This window comes from Lactuca saligna, chromosome 4, assembly GCF_052625555.1.
Source record: "Lactuca saligna cultivar CGN05327 chromosome 4, ASM5262555v1, whole genome shotgun sequence".
In the NCBI taxonomy this organism is placed as follows: Eukaryota; Viridiplantae; Streptophyta; class Magnoliopsida; order Asterales; family Asteraceae; genus Lactuca; species Lactuca saligna.
The window spans coordinates 244,520,796-244,538,707 of NC_136420.1; the positions used below are offsets into that span (position 1 = coordinate 244,520,796).

Sequence of the window (17,912 nt, forward strand, 5' to 3'; positions counted from 1 at the left end):
AGAAAAATCATTTCCTTAGAAAAAAATTCTCAAATCCTCAGTTTGATACCCGAAGGTGCATCTGAATCCCTCAAACTAAGGCTCTGATACAAACTTGTAACACCATAAATTTTCAAACAAATTTTTTTCATTAAAATTCCCGTAGTTCTCATAACACATTTCACAAAAGACCTCATTTATTTACTTTACAAAATCATAACCTCATAACTGTTTAATTAAAATCCAGGATCCTCAAGCATAACTCTTTCACTGGTGTCACACCCCCGAACCGTCAGAACAGACGGAAGAAACATCTGGGGGCGGGTGACATCATGCGTAGTATCACAACAATCGTATAATAGCAATCAAAGTAAACACAACCATTACATTACAATATGAATATTTACATTTGTTTGAAAACATAGTTTGTATACATCAAAAGTAGCAAAAGATAAAGACGAGACTCCAAAAATGCTCCGTCTTCTCTAAAAGTTGGCAAGAGTACCTGTATATCGTTGTCCTGAGAATACAAGCGGTTTTAAAAACGTATCAGCATAAAGCTGGTGAGTTCATAAGCATGTTTTTGTATTGAAAACTAGTCACTGAATTTGTACAAATGATTTCTTTTCATTATAAGAAAAATATCGTTTGTATTGAAACCCTGGTCAATCACCAGAAAGTAAATTGTGTTACATTTGAAAACCCTAGCTACCACCAGTAAGTAAAATGTGTTACGTTTGTAAACCCTGGTTACCACTAGTAAGTGATGTATGTTCTGTTGACAACCCTAGCTACCACCAGTAAATGATGTATGTTTTGTTGAAATCCCTGGCTACCACCAGTAAATGATGTATGTTCTGTTGAAAACCCTACCACCAGTAAATGATGTATGTAATGTTGAAAACCCTGGCTATCACCAGTTTGTAAGGTAGTTTTATTACTTAAAATAAAACCAAAGGTTGTATCCCTGGAATACCCTCCAGTGTAGTAAGTAGGTAGTCTTATTAGTTAAAATAAAACTATTGAAGAAGGAAAATCCATTAAATAATGGTTAGTTGATACTATTGTGAGTTCGTATAACCATGCTAATATGACTGATGACCTCCATGACGTTTCTTCAGGCGTCAGATGTTACAAAATTTGTCACTCCAGGCATGACTGCCTAACTGTAGCTAACAGTTCAGGTGTGGGATTGTTAGTCCCGAATAGATCTATCCACAAATCTCACGCTCTCCCTCCAGGAGACTCTGGTTATACTAAAAGTAGAGGATTTACCAGTACCCCGAAGGGTACTATGAAGAAGGTCTCACAATCCTGTATTAACTAATTTACGTGTTGTTCTGTTGTTCTCGTGTTCAAAATTGTTTGTATACGGTGTATAGTATAAATAATTATACGCAAAATAATTATCTAGTAAAATACTCTTGTTTCTGTATGTAGTAACGAATAAACTAAATCCGTCATAGTTTATGTGTTTAACTTTATACGTAGTTTGAATCTTTAAAACCGGTAATCAATTCCCCAAACTATACCTATTATAGTTTGACTGGTATGTTATGTTCATGTACTGTTCTGAAAAAACTATGCAATTATGTTTAGAAAATGTCCCTTATGCTCCGCATATTACAAAAGGGATAAAGTATCTAAATGTTTGATGTAAAAACCGTTGTAATTGCATTAGTTTTTAAGTTGTGAAAACCTTTATCTTTGGCTTGTATTCCCCCTGAAAACGTTTTAAAAACTATAAAAGCGTAGGGGTATGAACTCACTGTTTGACGTAGGATTCAAGCGTAAGATTGGTATGGATGTCAAGTGTAAACTGATGTTTCGTACGCAAGTGGGTCCTATTAACATATGGTAACACATATATGTATTAGATTAGGGTATTTCATGACTAAACATGACATGAAATCAACCTAAGGACCTGGAAATGCTTGAACTAAGTGTCGGAACCATATATGATCGAATGAGGGAGGTGTACGACCACCTTTTGGGTGTGTACAACCATGGGTGTACGTCCCATGAGTGTACAGCTGTACACTCATGATGGGGAGTGTTTTTGAGGTGTTTCCAAGGTTCTACAAGCTTCCAAGGAGTGTTCTAGGTCCCATACGTAGTGGTTTTGCAAGTTTAAGGCCAAATATGAACATCAAAGTGTGTATACGGCCCTGAGGATGTGTGTACGGACATACAAAGGGGTGTGCGGCCGTACACTCTTCATCTATGCCAAAAATGTCGATTTCCAAGAGAATCAAGGCTAGGGTCGTGTCCAACTAGAAGATAGGGGGTCAAGTTCTCACTTTGGAGGGCCTTTAAGGTGTGTATGGCCACCTTATGAAGGTATGTGTCCGTACAGCTTCAAGGGGATGAAGAACATCGGTAAATCATGAAAATTAAAAGGTTCTTTCAAGCATAACGAGCTAAAGGATGAATCACTTATGTTTTTGAAGCCTTTGGAAGGTCCTTAGATGAAGATTCTAGAGAGAGAAAGTAGTAGTGGGCAGCCAAATGAAGAAAAAAGTGAAAGAGAGGAGGTATCCTCATATTTATAGGGGTGGGTGACCCACCACCCCGGGTGTGCGGTCACGGGGGTGGGTGTGCGGCCGCACACCCGTGTGTACGGTCGTACACTCCTACCATGAGGGTGTATAGCTCGAATATTATGCTATGACTTGAAATAACTCGATCTAGAACCCAAATTTTATTGTACTAGGCTTAGAATACTTTAACAAGCCCTCAAACGGTGTTAAAAGGTGACAAAATCGAGTTTAACATTGATAGAATTGGCCAATTTTACAAAATAGAAGTTCTGGGTTGTCACAACTCGTGTGTACAATCAATTCGGTGCCTTCCCGCAATCCTGAAAAAACCTGAAACACATAACACGGTAAGCACGAAGCTTAGTGAGTTCCCCAAAATACCGCACACATCTCATTAGCCACTCGAGGGTAACTCGAAATGACCCTCCGGTCAATGCGTTTCAGTGGAGACCCTCCGGTTCCACTACTCGGGTGGACCCTTCGGTCCTAACTCAGCAAAACACAGCATAATCACAAGCATAGCATAATCACAAAGCATGTTGTATAATAAATATCACCTAACTCAGCGTAAACATATATAATAACATTTACACTAAATAATATAACAACATAAGTCACAAAGACAGTAGGCACAATATTCATTATCACAGAATAACAATGAGACCCTCCAGCCAATAATGAGGACCCTTTGGTCCAATATCTCTATGAAGACCTTCCGGTCACACAGTAACTACTATTCAAATGTATAGTAAGAAGACTCACCTCATAAGCTGGCCAGTATAATCTCGTACATGGGATCTCGAACTAGCCTCCGCCTAACACATAGAATAATTATCTCTAATTAATACTCTAATCATATTCAAATATACCAAAGGCTATTCTCTTTCTCTGTCTAACTCTTGAAGTGGATAAAAGACCATTTTACCCCTCCATGGTCTCCATTACTCATGGTTGACCCAACCCTAAAGTCAACCAAAGTCAAACTCGAGTCAACAGTCCATGTTTGACCCGACTCGCCGAGTGCATTCTTGTGACTCGTCGAGTCCACTCGTTTCCTCAGAAGTCTTGTCGAAGTCCATTCAGACTCTCATCTTATTCAGACGATTCCAAAGCAGGGAACCCACCCAAACTTTAGATCTATACTCCCTAAGCTCCCTTATCACGCAAAGTCACAGGCTTTACGTTCATACATGGCATTAAGAGCTCAAAATGTCAAATCTCACCTCAACAATGGTTTCTCACTCAAATCACTCATTATGGCTGAATAAAGCAGGGACATCTGGACTTTAAGGTCCTCATATAGTCCAGATCGGAAGTTTTAGGGAAGAAGAAACCCTAGGATTCAACAAACAAAAGATCTACTTAAAGAATTGAAAATGGTGAAGTTGGATACCCCCTTTAGATGTTCTGGAGTGCTATAGCCTCAGATCTAACCACACCTTCTTGATCCTTAGCTTGAGATCCTTCCTTCCTCTTCACCAAATGCACCAACGCTCACAATAAGTTAATCACACACTCTCATTGCTCAAGGGGACGCTTAGGGTTTGCTCTCAGGGAAAGGGTAGCCGCAATGAGGCTATAAGTGCCTTTAAATAGGCCAGAGGCCCAAGAATTTAGGGTTTCCATCGGCAACGCTGACTCGTCAAGTCGGCTCACTAATCCATATCACCGAATCGCCACTCCACTCGACAAGTTGAGGCATAACTCGTCGAGTCACCCAGGCAACCTCATTATCACATAAAGAAATGTTATACCTCGAAACTAGGATGTTACACAAGCAGTCGAGGTCGTGTTGGACATAAGCATCAACAACCCAAAACACCTCATCAATGATTGTCCCGCGTAAGATGTCGTGAAAAAAACCTAAGGAAATCATTCATAAGTATTGAATGAGTACAAAAAAAGAACTTATTTTGAAACAAAAAAAAAAAAAATATTAAGGATTAAATATGTACAAAAATATTAAGGACTAAATGTGTATAAAATGAAAAATATTACTCTATTAAGTCATTTTTCCTGGTTAACCTGGAGTAACTGATCACAAAGACTCAATGTATATAGTTTAACAAGTTGAAAGGGTAAATCTGAACGAAAAAAAAATCATTGACCAAATGTGTACAAATCGAAAAATACATTACCCTTTTAAGTCATTATCCCTAATACAAAAAAAAAAAAAAAAAAAAAAAAAAAAAAAAAAAAAAACCTTGGCTTCGAGGCTTTGAGTGGAGAAGCAGCAATATCTCTCCAAAATAATTAAAGGGGATTGGGATTTACAGGTAAATATTATGTATTGTGTATCGGTTTCATTACTTATCGATATTGGCATTTTTAGTTGCAATTTCATATAAAATTAGAATTAAAATGGTAGCTCTGCCATTACTAAGAACGGATGAAGATGCATAGGGAAAGAAGATGCATTGACGAAGACGATGCACGAGGTCTTCTATATGAGCTAATGACCAATAACTGAAACGATACATATTGTATACGTATTTTTAAATTTTCATGATTCTTTTCTTTTTATTTAGTTTGTTAAATTATGAAATGCATTTTTCTTTTTTGACATTTTTTGTATATTATAAACTTTTATAGATTAATACTATAATTTTTTGTTTTTATCGATTTTTCAGTAATACTTGATATGTAGTGTTTGTAAGTCTATTATTTTTATAGATTTGATTATGTTATTATTTATGTTTCATCAAATGAGGTTTTTTCTTAGCACCTGTTTTTGAAACCTTTACTTACCATAAAGCATTGAACAAGGAAAAACAAGGAGAAGCCAAGCCAAGCCAAGCCGGTCCAAGAAGGCCAAGCAAATACAAACTCCACCAATTTGAATGAAGAAAAATAACAGTCCAAAATCCTTGCGTAAAATAGCATCCAACTATCTACGATCCATAAAACCACAAAGAAAGAAACAATGTACACCACGCTTAATACAGCATGCCAGCCAGGTAGGTAGGTAGGTACGTGTGTGTGAGGTGGTCTGGGTGTTGAGATGGAAAATAAAATACACAAATGATTTATGTATGTATGTATGTATGGCAATCTTCAGTTCACCACCCAAAAACAGTGTACGCCTCTTTTATGTATATCTACAACTCCCTCCACTCCATAATAAGTAGACACAAACAAAGGCTCTGATATGATTATCATCCACATCACTCACTCTGCCTCTGCCTCTTGTCCAATCATCATATATCTTCTACTCTCTTCTGACCTGTGGCGAAACAACTTTGCTATCTTTCGCCTTTCACAGTCCTGTTTGTTTGTTGTAAGGTTAACTAATATTAATATTCATCAGCTCAAATTTCCTAAAATAGCAGCAACCAACATTTTTATCTGTTTCTCTTTGTTGAAAAATAAACATTGTCCGTTGTTAAAGTCAAAAAGAAACACCACCCCACAACACATGGAAAACAACCAAAATGTCAATACTTCCCTTTCCTTTATTTGTGTGTTATGGCACCCTTCCCTACTGTCATTTCATTCTATTTCAACATTGCACTTCCAACTATCTATTTATTTTTTATCAAGGAAAATTTTTAAGCAATTATAGCATTTTACTTTGATTTTTTTTTTTTTTTTCTGATTAAGACATTATTATACTATGTAAAGTCTATCCAATTATAGCAAAGAAAAATGCTGTGGATTTGAATGAGTAAAGTGGGTAGATTTGATAGAAAGAAAGAAAGGAATGAAATTAGGTTGGTGCATTTAAGAGTAGTAATAATATTATATGATAAGCATTAAGCACTAAGGCTAAGATCTAACCTTGAACATGGTAAAGTAAAAGGGGGTGGTGGGGTTGATTCGTCTTAGCTTGTGGTATGTATATGCAAAGCTCAACTGATCACGAGGTGTGAACCTTTCAACCTCGTTAAACCAGAGGCACGAGAACAAGTTTGACATTGGCGTGTGTTCCCTTACAATAAAAGAACCTTCTGGTACATCTGAAAAAAAGTATACATATTATTTTATTTGACTAATGCCAAAACCACAACCTACTTTCGTCATTCACCCACTTCAACTACTCACTGTCTATTTAACTATTACACTTTTTGACCGATTGAAAAATACTGAGAAAATGTAGAATAGCACCACACTTTCACCCTTTTTATCGGTTTAGCAACTCAACTATTACTTTTTATCGATTTAAAACAGTTATCATAATAATTTTGTAGTAAAAGTAATAGTCGAGCGGCTAAATCAATAAAATAGGAAAGTGAGCGAGATTCAGAAAACCAGTATGCCTGTTTTGATTGCTTCAGACAACAATTTTTCGAGTTATCTGGGACAAAATAAATAATATAAACATTTTATCACTATTTTTGTTATCAAAGAAACTTGATATACAAAAACAACAGGCTAAATGAATAAAATAGTAAAAGTAGATTGTGATTGTGATGCGTAAATGAGGAAAATATTTAGAAAGAGAAGAGAAGACGTACTGCTTGGGAGAAGCTTTTGAGAATCGAATGGATTGAATCTTGTTAAGCCATCTGCTTGGTAGAAGGCAAATTGTTGATCGATGATGGTGTGATTGTACTTGTTGAGCTTCTTATTTTGAGCAACTTCCTCCCAGACACAATGGCGATCATAATGATTTGAAATAGCGTACTCATGCCCTTTTCGCCACAAGAAATATTCCAATACCAGTAAAGGGTCCAGTTGGAGCCGCAGCTTGCTATCCAACCAAATTGAGTACCTGAAATTTCACAACACAACAACCTCCTTTCATAATCATTTCTCTATATTACACCATACTAGTGTACTAACAATGTTATATATATATATATATATATATATATATATATATATATATATATAAATTAAAGCTTTTGGTTCGGTAGCACCGAAGCAATTGCTAAGAGTGTCTTTGGTTGCGGAAAATTTTCTAGGTTTCCATGAATATTTTGAAAATGCGTTTGGTTGATTCAGTTTTCAAAAATTTTCCAAGAAAATGAAAATTTTCTGTCTTCTAAATTTCCAAGATGGAAAATGAAAACTCCACCGGTTCCAACCAAATGCATTTTCTAAAATTTTCATTAAAAACTCAACTTTATTTTCTGAAAACATTTTCTTGGAAAATGAAAACAGTTTTCTACAACCAAACGCACCCTAAGCTTTTGGTGGCGAATTTCCCAAACCAAACAACACAAAACCTATGTATGGTCTATGTATGGATTTGGGACCTCTAATGAAATTGCTTACAATAATACCACACCACAGTCAATCAGTCAATGAATGTAAACCTTACAAGAAGCTTCTATCACCAAATTACAAAAGAGGATAAGGTTAAACACGAGCATCAATGACAACATGATGTAATATTTGTGTATGTAAATGAAATTTAGGTATTAAAAGGTGTTTGATATTTTCATAAGCCCCTGACTTTTACTGATTCATAGCAAGAGGGTAGAAATTGGGTGAACTTTTGCCTGGTTGTGCTGGAATGAAATGATCCAAGGGGTATTTCAGTCTTTTATTTATTTATTTTCCTATATGTGGGTCTGCAGCCAATTTTGAGTGGAAACAATGTTAGTGGGGACAGCACCTGATTATGTTGGTTGTTATTTCCTTTTGTCTTGTCTCTAGTGGTAGTATATATAGTCCTTTTGTTATAGAGTCCTAGCTAAGAATTTGTATGAACTAGAACTTTGTCCTTTTGGAGATCCCCTTTCCTCTCAAATGATTGGGAATTATCTTAATATTATCAAGTATTTTGGTTAGTATGTCTGGAGTATATGATAGATTCAACAAGGGTCTATCATATTTTTGTTTCTATGTTTAGCTGATTGAACAATCAATGATTTATTTTTATTACTTACTTACTGGTTGGATCTCTCCCAAAGAACTAGTTACTGATTACAACAACAAATTAATGGAGCGACTCCGGAAATGACAAATCTACCCTTACCATGGCATTTATTAAGGAAATGTTGTCCCTCATCTTATTCAATTCTAGAACAGGTCTTGGAAGCAACCTTCATCATGCAAGGCCCACAGCAATGAGGATGAGAAAGAAAATTATGGGGAATTAAATTAGAGACCCTCCACAATTACACCAATATTCAGCTGCAGAGCCCAGATTTCCACCTTGAAGACAAGGTGCTTGTTTGTTTGGGAGGGGAGTAATGACACGGCTCCCCAACTCATCAAGGTTATCGACTATGTAGTAATTATATTCAATTTATTTTAGGTACTGTTGTATTTAAAATCAGGATATCTATTAGTAATTTTTTTAAGACAAAACTGCACAAATGGTCCCTGTGGTTTGCTCAAAATTGCCACTTTGGTCCAAAAAAGTTTGGACTGACACCAGAGGTCCAAACTTTTCATTTTGTTGTGAGTTTGATCCGATTTGCTTTAAACTTTTTTATAAAGACGATTTTGCCCTTGCTTTTGCTTTTTTTTTTAGTTTTTTATTTATTTAAAATATTCTTCTGATTAAAAGAAAAATTAAAAAAACCATCTCCCTCCCTCCCTCCCTCTCTCTCTCTCTCTCCCTCTCCCTCCTTTTGAAGAAAATATCTCATCTAGGTATCTTTCCAATCTCGTTTTCATTTGGGTTTTTCTAAATCATAACTCAATGGAAATCATTTGTGAATTTTTTTTCAAGGGTAACTTAAGAATCAGATTCCTAAATTCGAATCAAAAACTAAAATCGTGTGTGTTCGTGTTTCTGGAAATCAATAGAGTGTGTGTGCATGTTCTAAATTTCTGGAAATCGATTATTGGGTGTTCATCCCTCATCTTCATATGGAAATCGATTCTGTGTAATTGGATTTATGCTTCGATGGTTGTTTACAGGAATAAAAAAGATGAAAGAAAGTTAGATGACTAGATATGAAGAGGAGGAGGGGTTTCAGATCGACAGATCTGAAGAAGGATTTCAGACTTCACTGGCTTAGATCTGTTCTTGTCTGAGGAGGAGATCGGAGACATGAGCTCACGACTGAAGACTATCATCAGAGAGATGAGGTAGAGAAGCAGATTTCAATTCAGGGTTTTTTCCTCTGTCGTTTTGTCTTCAGATCATCGTCTGTGTGTTCAGATGAAGAGCCCAAGAACCCACAAACTCGATCTGATTTCGTCTTTCATGATTTCGTTTTCTTCTTTCTCCCTTATTCGACCTGCCCTCTATTTCGTCTTCTGATACCATGGTACTAGGGTGTGGTTGGGGTGGGTTTTTCGGTGACACTGAAAATCAAGTCACAGATGGTGAAGATGAACTGAGAAGGGTGTGGTGTTGATCCTGACAGTGATGAAGAACACAAATAGATATGAAAACAGATGGAGAAGACGAACATATCTGAAAACAGATGGAGAAGACTAACCTTAGATATGATTTCTCATTCTCTTTTCTCCATCTCCATTGAGAATTGACGTGTTCAACAATTTGTTCTAGATGTTTTTTTTTGTTTGTTTTTTTTGTTCATCTGGACAATTTTCAGGAAGAAGATGGGTAATTGGAGAGAGAGAGAGAGAGAGAGAGAGAGAGAGAGTGATTTATTTGTATTTTTTATTTTTTTAAATCTGAAAATCAGAATCACAAAAAACAATTAAGAAAACAAAAAAGAAAATCATATTAACAGGGGCAAATCCATCCTTTTGAAAAAAATCAGAATAGAATGGACTAAACAAGCAACAAAATGAAAAGTTTGGACCTATGGTGCTAGTCCAAACTTTTTGGACCAAAGTGGCAATTTTGAGCAAACCACAGGGACCACTTGTGCAGTTTTGTCTTTTTTTAATTTATATATATATATATATATATATATATATATATATATATATATATATATATATATATATCGATATTGTTTTTTTTATTATGAATAAAAAGTATCGAGTCTTGAACTCGGCTTTGGAGTTTGGAGACCTACCTGTTTCTTTCTCGAATTACTAACCTAACTGTGCTACAACACCCTTATGGCATGCTTTACAACAAGTGCTTGCTTGAGATATGATGATTAGACACTCATCAAAATAAGAAGAATTTATACATAACATAACATAACATGGTTCCTTGCGATAGAACCTCTAAACGCATGAGCATAAGCGTGATGAATAATGGCAAGCAAGATAAACATTTAGATAGTCAGACAACTAAAGCTGACAAGTTTAGAAAGAAGAAAACTAGTCGACTAATTTTATAATTTGATACTGCCCAACTTTAAGCTGCCAATTATCCAACAAAATAATTGAGTAATTACAATGAAAGCAATGGGTTCAAACTTTGCAGCTAATGCCATATCAAATCAGTTGGTTACATTAGACTTGTCATATCCTTGCACCATTTCTATAGTCCTCGTGACACTAATCTATGTTCTTAATCTGATTCCATCTCTTGATGCCACACATAAAAGAAAATCAGATTGGAATGGGTCATTTTATCCTATCTAGGTAAAATAGTAAATCTATGTTTTTTATCATTTGGCTAAATGCCAGAAATAGCAACATACTTTCATTGATTTCTTTAATATAACATCATACATTCATACTTGTATCATCTATCAGCATTCTACTTTGAGAAATCCATGCAATTATTTTTAGCAATATCATCCGAATACGAAGCAATTTTCACGGGTAAATTTTATGTCCTAAGAAAAAAAGTTAAAACCATAAGGGTTTTTTGCAGAAAAGTCTCAATATTTCGAGAAATTTTGACAAAGTCCTAAAAGTTTTTTTTAACAGAAAAGTCTCATTATTTAGGGAAAATCACATAATCTGTCATTTCCTGTTAAAATATAAAAAAGAACTTTTTCGTTAGCAAAATGTTAAATAATCGGGACTTTTCTGTTCAAAAAAAAAATTAGGACTTTATCCCGAAATAATGGGACTTTTCTGCATAAAACCCAAAGCATAATGCTATATATATATATATATATATATATATATATATATATATATATATATATATATATATATATATAATTGTGTAGGTTTTTCAAAGTAGAATTAAAGTCAAAGTAGAATGTTGTTGTAATAGAAAGAACAGAAATAACTAATTTTACGAACCTTGCATTATGGAAAAGACGGTGTGCCAAAAGTTTAGGTATTTTTCCTACTCTGCGCATGTCGGTGTATGGAAGATTCTTAACAACCACAATTCTCCATATACCAATGTAACTCATTCTGTCCGGCATATGTCCTTCTGAGGAAAGAGTTTGTAAAGTAATATCATCTACAAACATCACGAAACATACATTTTTCCTTGAAATCCGAGAAACCTGGAATCAGGAAACAACAAAACTCAATCCCTGCCTGCAATAACCAACTTCATATGCTGCTTATTTAATTCAAACATGCTACTCTCAAGTGTAAGTGTGTGTGTGTATGTTATTATTGATTAAAGAAAGAATTACATGAATAAAACTATAAGATGCCATATTATTGTAAAAGGGGGCATTCGATTTGTAGAATATTTTTTGGATAAAATTAGAATTCGGATCTCAAGGAAACATTGTATATCGTGTTTGGCTGTCAGGAAATGGATTGGAAATCGATAATAAAAACATTTTCTTAAAAAAGTTATTTATATTTAAATATTTTTGTTTATCATAAATTATATTTAGTTATAATTGTGTTTGTATTTATTTCAATATATATATATATATATATATATATATATATATATATAATGAGGGTATCTTGGTCGTTTAATAAAAAAAATGAAATTATATTCTATCCACCATCCCTTAGGAATGGTGATGTTGAAGGAAATTCACAGCACATCAAAGATTGATGATATTGGAAACTAAGGCTCATGTGGTCTGTAACTGTTTTGGGGAAAGTGTTTGAAATTGGATTCTAACCTGATAATTGGTAAATATTAGCTAAAAGGGAAACAAATATCATTATATTCATGAGTTTATATAAACATTTTTGTTAGACCACGAGGGTAGGTTGATTTGTTGCTGAGTGTGGGGAATTTGATTCAATAGGTTGTTGTGACATTTGATATGGATAATTGTTTGTTTAAGGAGGGAGGGAATGACCAACTCTGAAAGGGCTTTACAACAACCTCTTCAAGACATAAAGGTGGGATAGTGTAAACATTACATAACTATCCCGAGATAAGGGTAATGTTTTTGATTCAATAAGGGTAATGTTTTTGTAACTTATAAGTCTAAGTGTCCCCTCCTCCTACAACTACAAGTTGGCTTTCGGTAATAAGTATCTGATGGGTTCATATTAGATAGTTTACTTGGGAATGAAGTGTAGGATTCTATGATGATGATGATGTGGCAATTGTACATGTTTCTTATTTTGTTTCATATGGTGCATCTTACTTATATATCGACTTAAATGTGGAACTATGCTTATTGGGTTGCAATGTTGGCATGGGTGGATATATTATATATTATGTTGTAGGGAGCTTGAAAAAGTTACTCACTAAGATTGTATATGATTCACGTTTCTATTGTTCATCCGTACAAACGGGTAAGGGAAAGGAGAGAGTTGAGCTCTTAGAAGACATGCTTAGTAGATGGCAACATTTTGTAGGCTTTTATTATTAGTGTGGGATTGGGATGCAGTAACACCCGACTATGCCATGTATAGTGTTGCCTGTTACTTTGGCATGTAATCATAGAACTTGTATATCCTCATGGGGATAAAAAAAGAAATTACATATTATGTTGTTTTAAAAATCAAAAAAATAGGTATGCTTTTATATAAAAATTTGGGTGTTTGTTACAGAAAGAGGATAATGTTATGTTTTGTGGTATTTTCCTCAAACCAAATAACACGGAAACCATACGTGTAGTTACTTATTCATATGAAACTTTGTCGTGCAATTTGGGATGTCCCATAAGCATTCCATCTTTCAAAACAGATTCAACTATTCGTCCACTCCACTGACATCGTTGTAAAATATTATTGATGGCATTACTTTTTAGTTCACAAACTTCCCCACTTTAGTGTTTACGAAAACACATAGTTTATACTAGGTACCTATCTATATAATATTTCACTCAATACAATATTTTGTCATACTCACTACTTGCATATAATAGCAACAATATCCATATGGTGCAATAAACAACTTATATACAAACTTTTTTAAAAAGGCAAACTGTTGCAAACAAAAGAAAACTAAATGTAAAAATTCTCTCTGCCTCATTTTGTGCATCATATTTGTTTCCAACAGAAGGCTATAAGGCTAACAAAGTAGAAACCCCAAATAAAGGGGCACCATTTACATTGATTGAATAGAGTAATCAAAGAGTGACGACAAGAGCCAGCTCACTCCCCAAGAAGAAGTTCTAGCACATAAAATATGGACAAAAATAAAATTATTTTTAAAATACAACAGTTGGAACAGATATGTTACTCCCCAATGTACTTATGTCAACAACCCTAGTTGTAAAGATAACGACTTCTTTATTGTTCAAAAAGTATCCACCATGGAATTTAGTCAAGTGAATGATGACAGAGGGTAAAAAGGACTGTATATATTTGTGTGTGTGCATATATGTGCATATCTATATATAAGAATGTGATAAAATTATGGCAACTGATTAATATTAAAGATTAAAAGAGAATACATCAAAGCATGTACCTTTTGTTATCTTTAATATACACTTCTTGGATCCCAAAGTACTTATGGCTTATAAGGAAGAAGCATAAATTTTTCAAAAGTGAGTATTTCATAAATTTCCTAGCTAACTGTATGGTAGTCATTATCATGTGAGATGATGTGTCCATGCTTCCTAAGTTATCTAATATTAATCAACATGTATAAAGCCCATAAATGTATGCATGAAACCTTTGTAATTAAGTGTTATCTCACTTTTGAGAATGGAGCAAGTATTAGAATAAAACACATTAACCACTAGAGATAAATTTCAAATTTCTAGGGGTAAGAAAACTTCATGTTAGAAGTGACTGGTCTGCATTTGTCACGTAAGGTTTATGATCATGTAGTTTATAAAGATGCCTAATCTAACCACCATTTGTGTCAATTTACATGAGTAAGGTGGTGTTTTTTATTTTTACTTGATGAACTTAAAAGGGACACAACTAAATAAGGTGAGCAATATATCGGTGTGTGTTTTTGACTTGATGCAAAAAAAAATAACTAATAAACAAAGTCAGGGCTTTTCCATCATGATGTCCTAAGTTATCACAATCATTTATCTTTTCCTTTTATCTCCCCCACATATGCCATCATTATCTGATAGAGAACGGCTCATATATCAACATATGGCTAAAGTGCAGGGTCTTAATTGTAATATTTTTTGTTATCTATTTTGCACCCTATCAAGAATTGTCTGAATGAAGGATAGCATAAATAAGATAGTGATAGGAGTAGTGGATTGCATTTTGAGTATTGGGCATTTAGCTTGGGTAGGGGTTGTCTCTTTGGAAAGACTATTAGGGCAGGAGGATAATCATTTTGATTTCCTTTCAGATTGTTGTATGTTTATTTCATTCAGTAATCAAAAGCTTCTTAGATATATATATATATATATATATATATATATATACACACACACACACACTAGCCATTTACCCGCGCCAAGCGACGGGTGTGACAATGGTGGTTGAATGCTGAAAGATGAATTAAACCCTAGAAATGGAAATGTCAGCGATATATATCCAAGATTTGTGAACAGAAATTGCGAGATTTGGGGAAATACGGAGATAAGGAATAAACTGGGTCAAAATAGCCTAAGAATAGGGGATAAGAGATTTGACATTTTCAACTGTTGACCATATGTACTCTACTCTTTTTGTAATGCATAAATTGATTGTACAAATGCATTGTATGTTTGTACGACTTAAAATTCAGCATTTGACCAAAAATGCTTTATAAGGTAATTAAGATATATATATATATATATATATATATATATATATATATATATATATATATATATATATATGATATTTTAGTTTCATTATCTGTTATTGAATTTTGGTTATCATTTATCCAAACAGACAATGGTTGATGGGGAACAAAAGAAACATGGAAAAAAGCTATATAGTTATGATTCATGTAAAGACTAAGAGGATACCGTTTTCCCCATGGGTGATCTCAAACGATCGGAGTTTCCAAATATGCATGAAATGACAGCAATATGACAAGTAGCAATATATGTTGCATCATCTTCAGCCAAGTCAAATCCTGTGCTAGGATACCCTTTAGGACCCTTCACAAACCCACAATTAAGTTTCTGATCATTTGCAACGAAAGATTGTTCCCTTTCTTCCAAACTCTGATGCCCACCAAATTTGGGCTCCCATGATTCCAACCTATTAATCTTACTTTCTATTTCCGTGTACTGCAAGGAAAATCTTGCAAACTTGAGACTTTGTGGAGGCTCCACAGCCTTCATGGTAGAGTTAAGAATTTTCATTTCACAAGCACCTGCAAGAAAAAGTCATTCATGTATCTGGAACATATCATCCATCACAAAACAATAATTATATGCAAGATGAGATAATCCTTACACCTACCTGAATACTTCCGCCTCTTTGACCTCTTCTTGGAAGCAATCCTCCTCTCAGAAATAGCCCTTCTTGAGGATTGCATGGTAGTAGTATCTCTCAGTTTGTCTGGATCTAAAGCATCCACAGGCAAACCATGAATTGGTACATGTACATCCTTGCCTGAAGATCCTCCAACAGAGTGGTGGTCATTATAGTCTTCAAGTCGAATGTCATGCATATCAATCTCATCAATATACTCATCATCCACAATCACATCATCTTCCTCATCATGCTTATCAGAATCTGCCAGCTGATTCATGGTTTTAGCTTCCTTTTTAGACACTGAAACACCTTTTAAAGAAGCCTCATACTCTGCTTCATACATCTTCAGCTCGTTTCGCCCAGCTTCATTATACAAACCAGCTACCCTGTGATCCGATGACCTCCTTTTGTTGTTATCTTCAGAGACATATCTTTTTGATGCTATACTAGTACTAGTACTACCATTACCCACTAAATCCTCACCATAATCATCATCTCTTCTCCTATCATCCCTGTCCCAATACCGAGAGTCCCCACCATGACCAACAAAACCATTGCCATGCCCAAACTTCACCATTTTTGATCTTTCTGTACGTGTCACGTTTGCAAGGAAGTCCAAATCACTCCCAAACTCATCACCTTCTACTATGTACTCATCCTTATCTGCATCCAGGAAAAAAAAAATTAGCCATTTTCCAAAGATAAAATTTTACACCACCCTTCCCAAGCTTGATCTTCAGATGAGACCTCACTTAACAAACATGCACATAATATACACTGTGTTACAAGGAGAAAGCATCTAAAGCCCTATAAGTTAACATCTTCTATAGTCTGCCATCAAGCATCTAGCTTGGTGGTACCTTGTTCAACTCATCATTCCCCTTATCTTCTCATAAAGAACAATACATCTTCTATCTGTTTTAAGTTTAAGCTTTCTACTATTTTAACCTTTTTTTCAGCATTTTCCCATTAAATGTAAAAATCTAAGTTGGATTTGGTCGGATAGAGAAAAAAAAAAAAAAAAAAAAAAAAACAGTGAAGTTAACATCTTCTTCAGACAAGGAGTAGATACAATATTTTTGACTTTCTAGTATTTCAACTTTTCCATCAATATTCCCAACTAATGCCACAAGTCTAAGTCCAATTAGGTAATAAATTTTGATGATTAAGATTTAAATCGAATATAAACCTCCAAGCAAAGTCGAGAGAGATACCTTTATCATCTTTAGAAAGAAAGAAGAAAGCAGAAGCAGATATGAGAAAAATGAGAGTTAGAGTAACAAGCACGAAAGCGCTGACAGAAATCCTTCGGCTCCTGAAGCGCCGATGATGACTAGTTCGCGATTGTTTGTAGTTGGGAGCGGCGGCGGCACGAATCCCGACTGAAACCTGATCGTTTCGGAGTTTGTCGAAGAAGATGCCTCCTGATTGCCTGTGCTGAGCCATTCCTGCATTGTTCGTTGGTTCCCTCTCTCACCACACTCGTACAAGTGACAACAACCGAATACCCAGGTTGAAAGTTGTGTGATTTTGGGTGGAGAAATCGTAGATCAAGAGAGATTTGGGGGTTGTTTAGTAGTTGTAGGGATTAAACATAGTGATGTTTGAATCCGTTTGGCATGATTTGATTATTGTTGCTCGGGGGAAGGCAGACCTTGAGTTTTATAGGGACCATTGTGTAATTTACTCAAATAAATTACTTGAGTAAATTATGATTTAGAATAATTCGTGGGTTTGGTTGTTAATTTATTTTTTTATTTGGAAGGTGTTATTGTTTGTTTTGTTACATGTTTGGTTTCTGTTTTGCCTAAAAGATTATTTTGTCCTTGATATTTTGGGTAATTTGCACACTTGAACCCTAACTTATTTTTTTAAACTTACGCAATTGGTATCTGTAAGGACAAT

General features: G+C 34.9%; 1 protein-coding gene across 2 annotated transcripts; it reads right to left on the bottom strand.

Annotated features, from left to right (window-relative positions):
• Window positions 1-367: 367 nt before the first annotated feature.
• EMB2756 (transmembrane protein (DUF616)) lies at window positions 368-17,655 on the bottom strand. Of its 2 annotated transcripts, none has more exons than XM_078992096.1 (7): window positions 17,222-17,655; window positions 15,993-16,670; window positions 15,551-15,903; window positions 11,547-11,758; window positions 6,974-7,230; window positions 6,297-6,475; window positions 368-499 (listed from the first exon to the last, which is right to left on the bottom strand). In XM_078992096.1, the coding sequence occupies exons 1-7, from the start codon at window positions 17,451-17,453 to the stop codon at window positions 383-385; spliced, it is 2,028 nt and encodes a 675-aa protein (XP_078848222.1). In that variant the 5' UTR covers window positions 17,454-17,655; the 3' UTR covers window positions 368-382. The 2 variants fall into 2 exon arrangements, with proteins under 2 accessions (XP_078848222.1, XP_078848223.1); XM_078992097.1 differs by lacking the exon at window positions 368-499 and adding an exon at window positions 5,338-5,783.
• Between the last annotated feature and the right edge of the window lie 257 nt (window positions 17,656-17,912).

What these genes read in the sequence shown, in the direction of transcription:
- EMB2756 (XM_078992096.1), bottom strand. Translation starts at nt 17,453, where the DNA reads ATGGCTCAGCACAGGCAATCAGGAGGCATCTTCTTCGACAAACTCCGA. An exon ending in AAAGAGGCGGAAGTATTCAG is followed by an intron (nt 15,904 to 15,992) that starts GTAGGTGTAAGG and finishes TTTTTCTTGCAG; the next exon opens with GTGCTTGTGAAATGAAAATT. An exon ending in TCAAAAGCTTCTCCCAAGCA is followed by an intron (nt 6,476 to 6,973) that starts GTACGTCTTCTC and finishes ACTTTTTTTCAG; the next exon opens with ATGTACCAGAAGGTTCTTTT.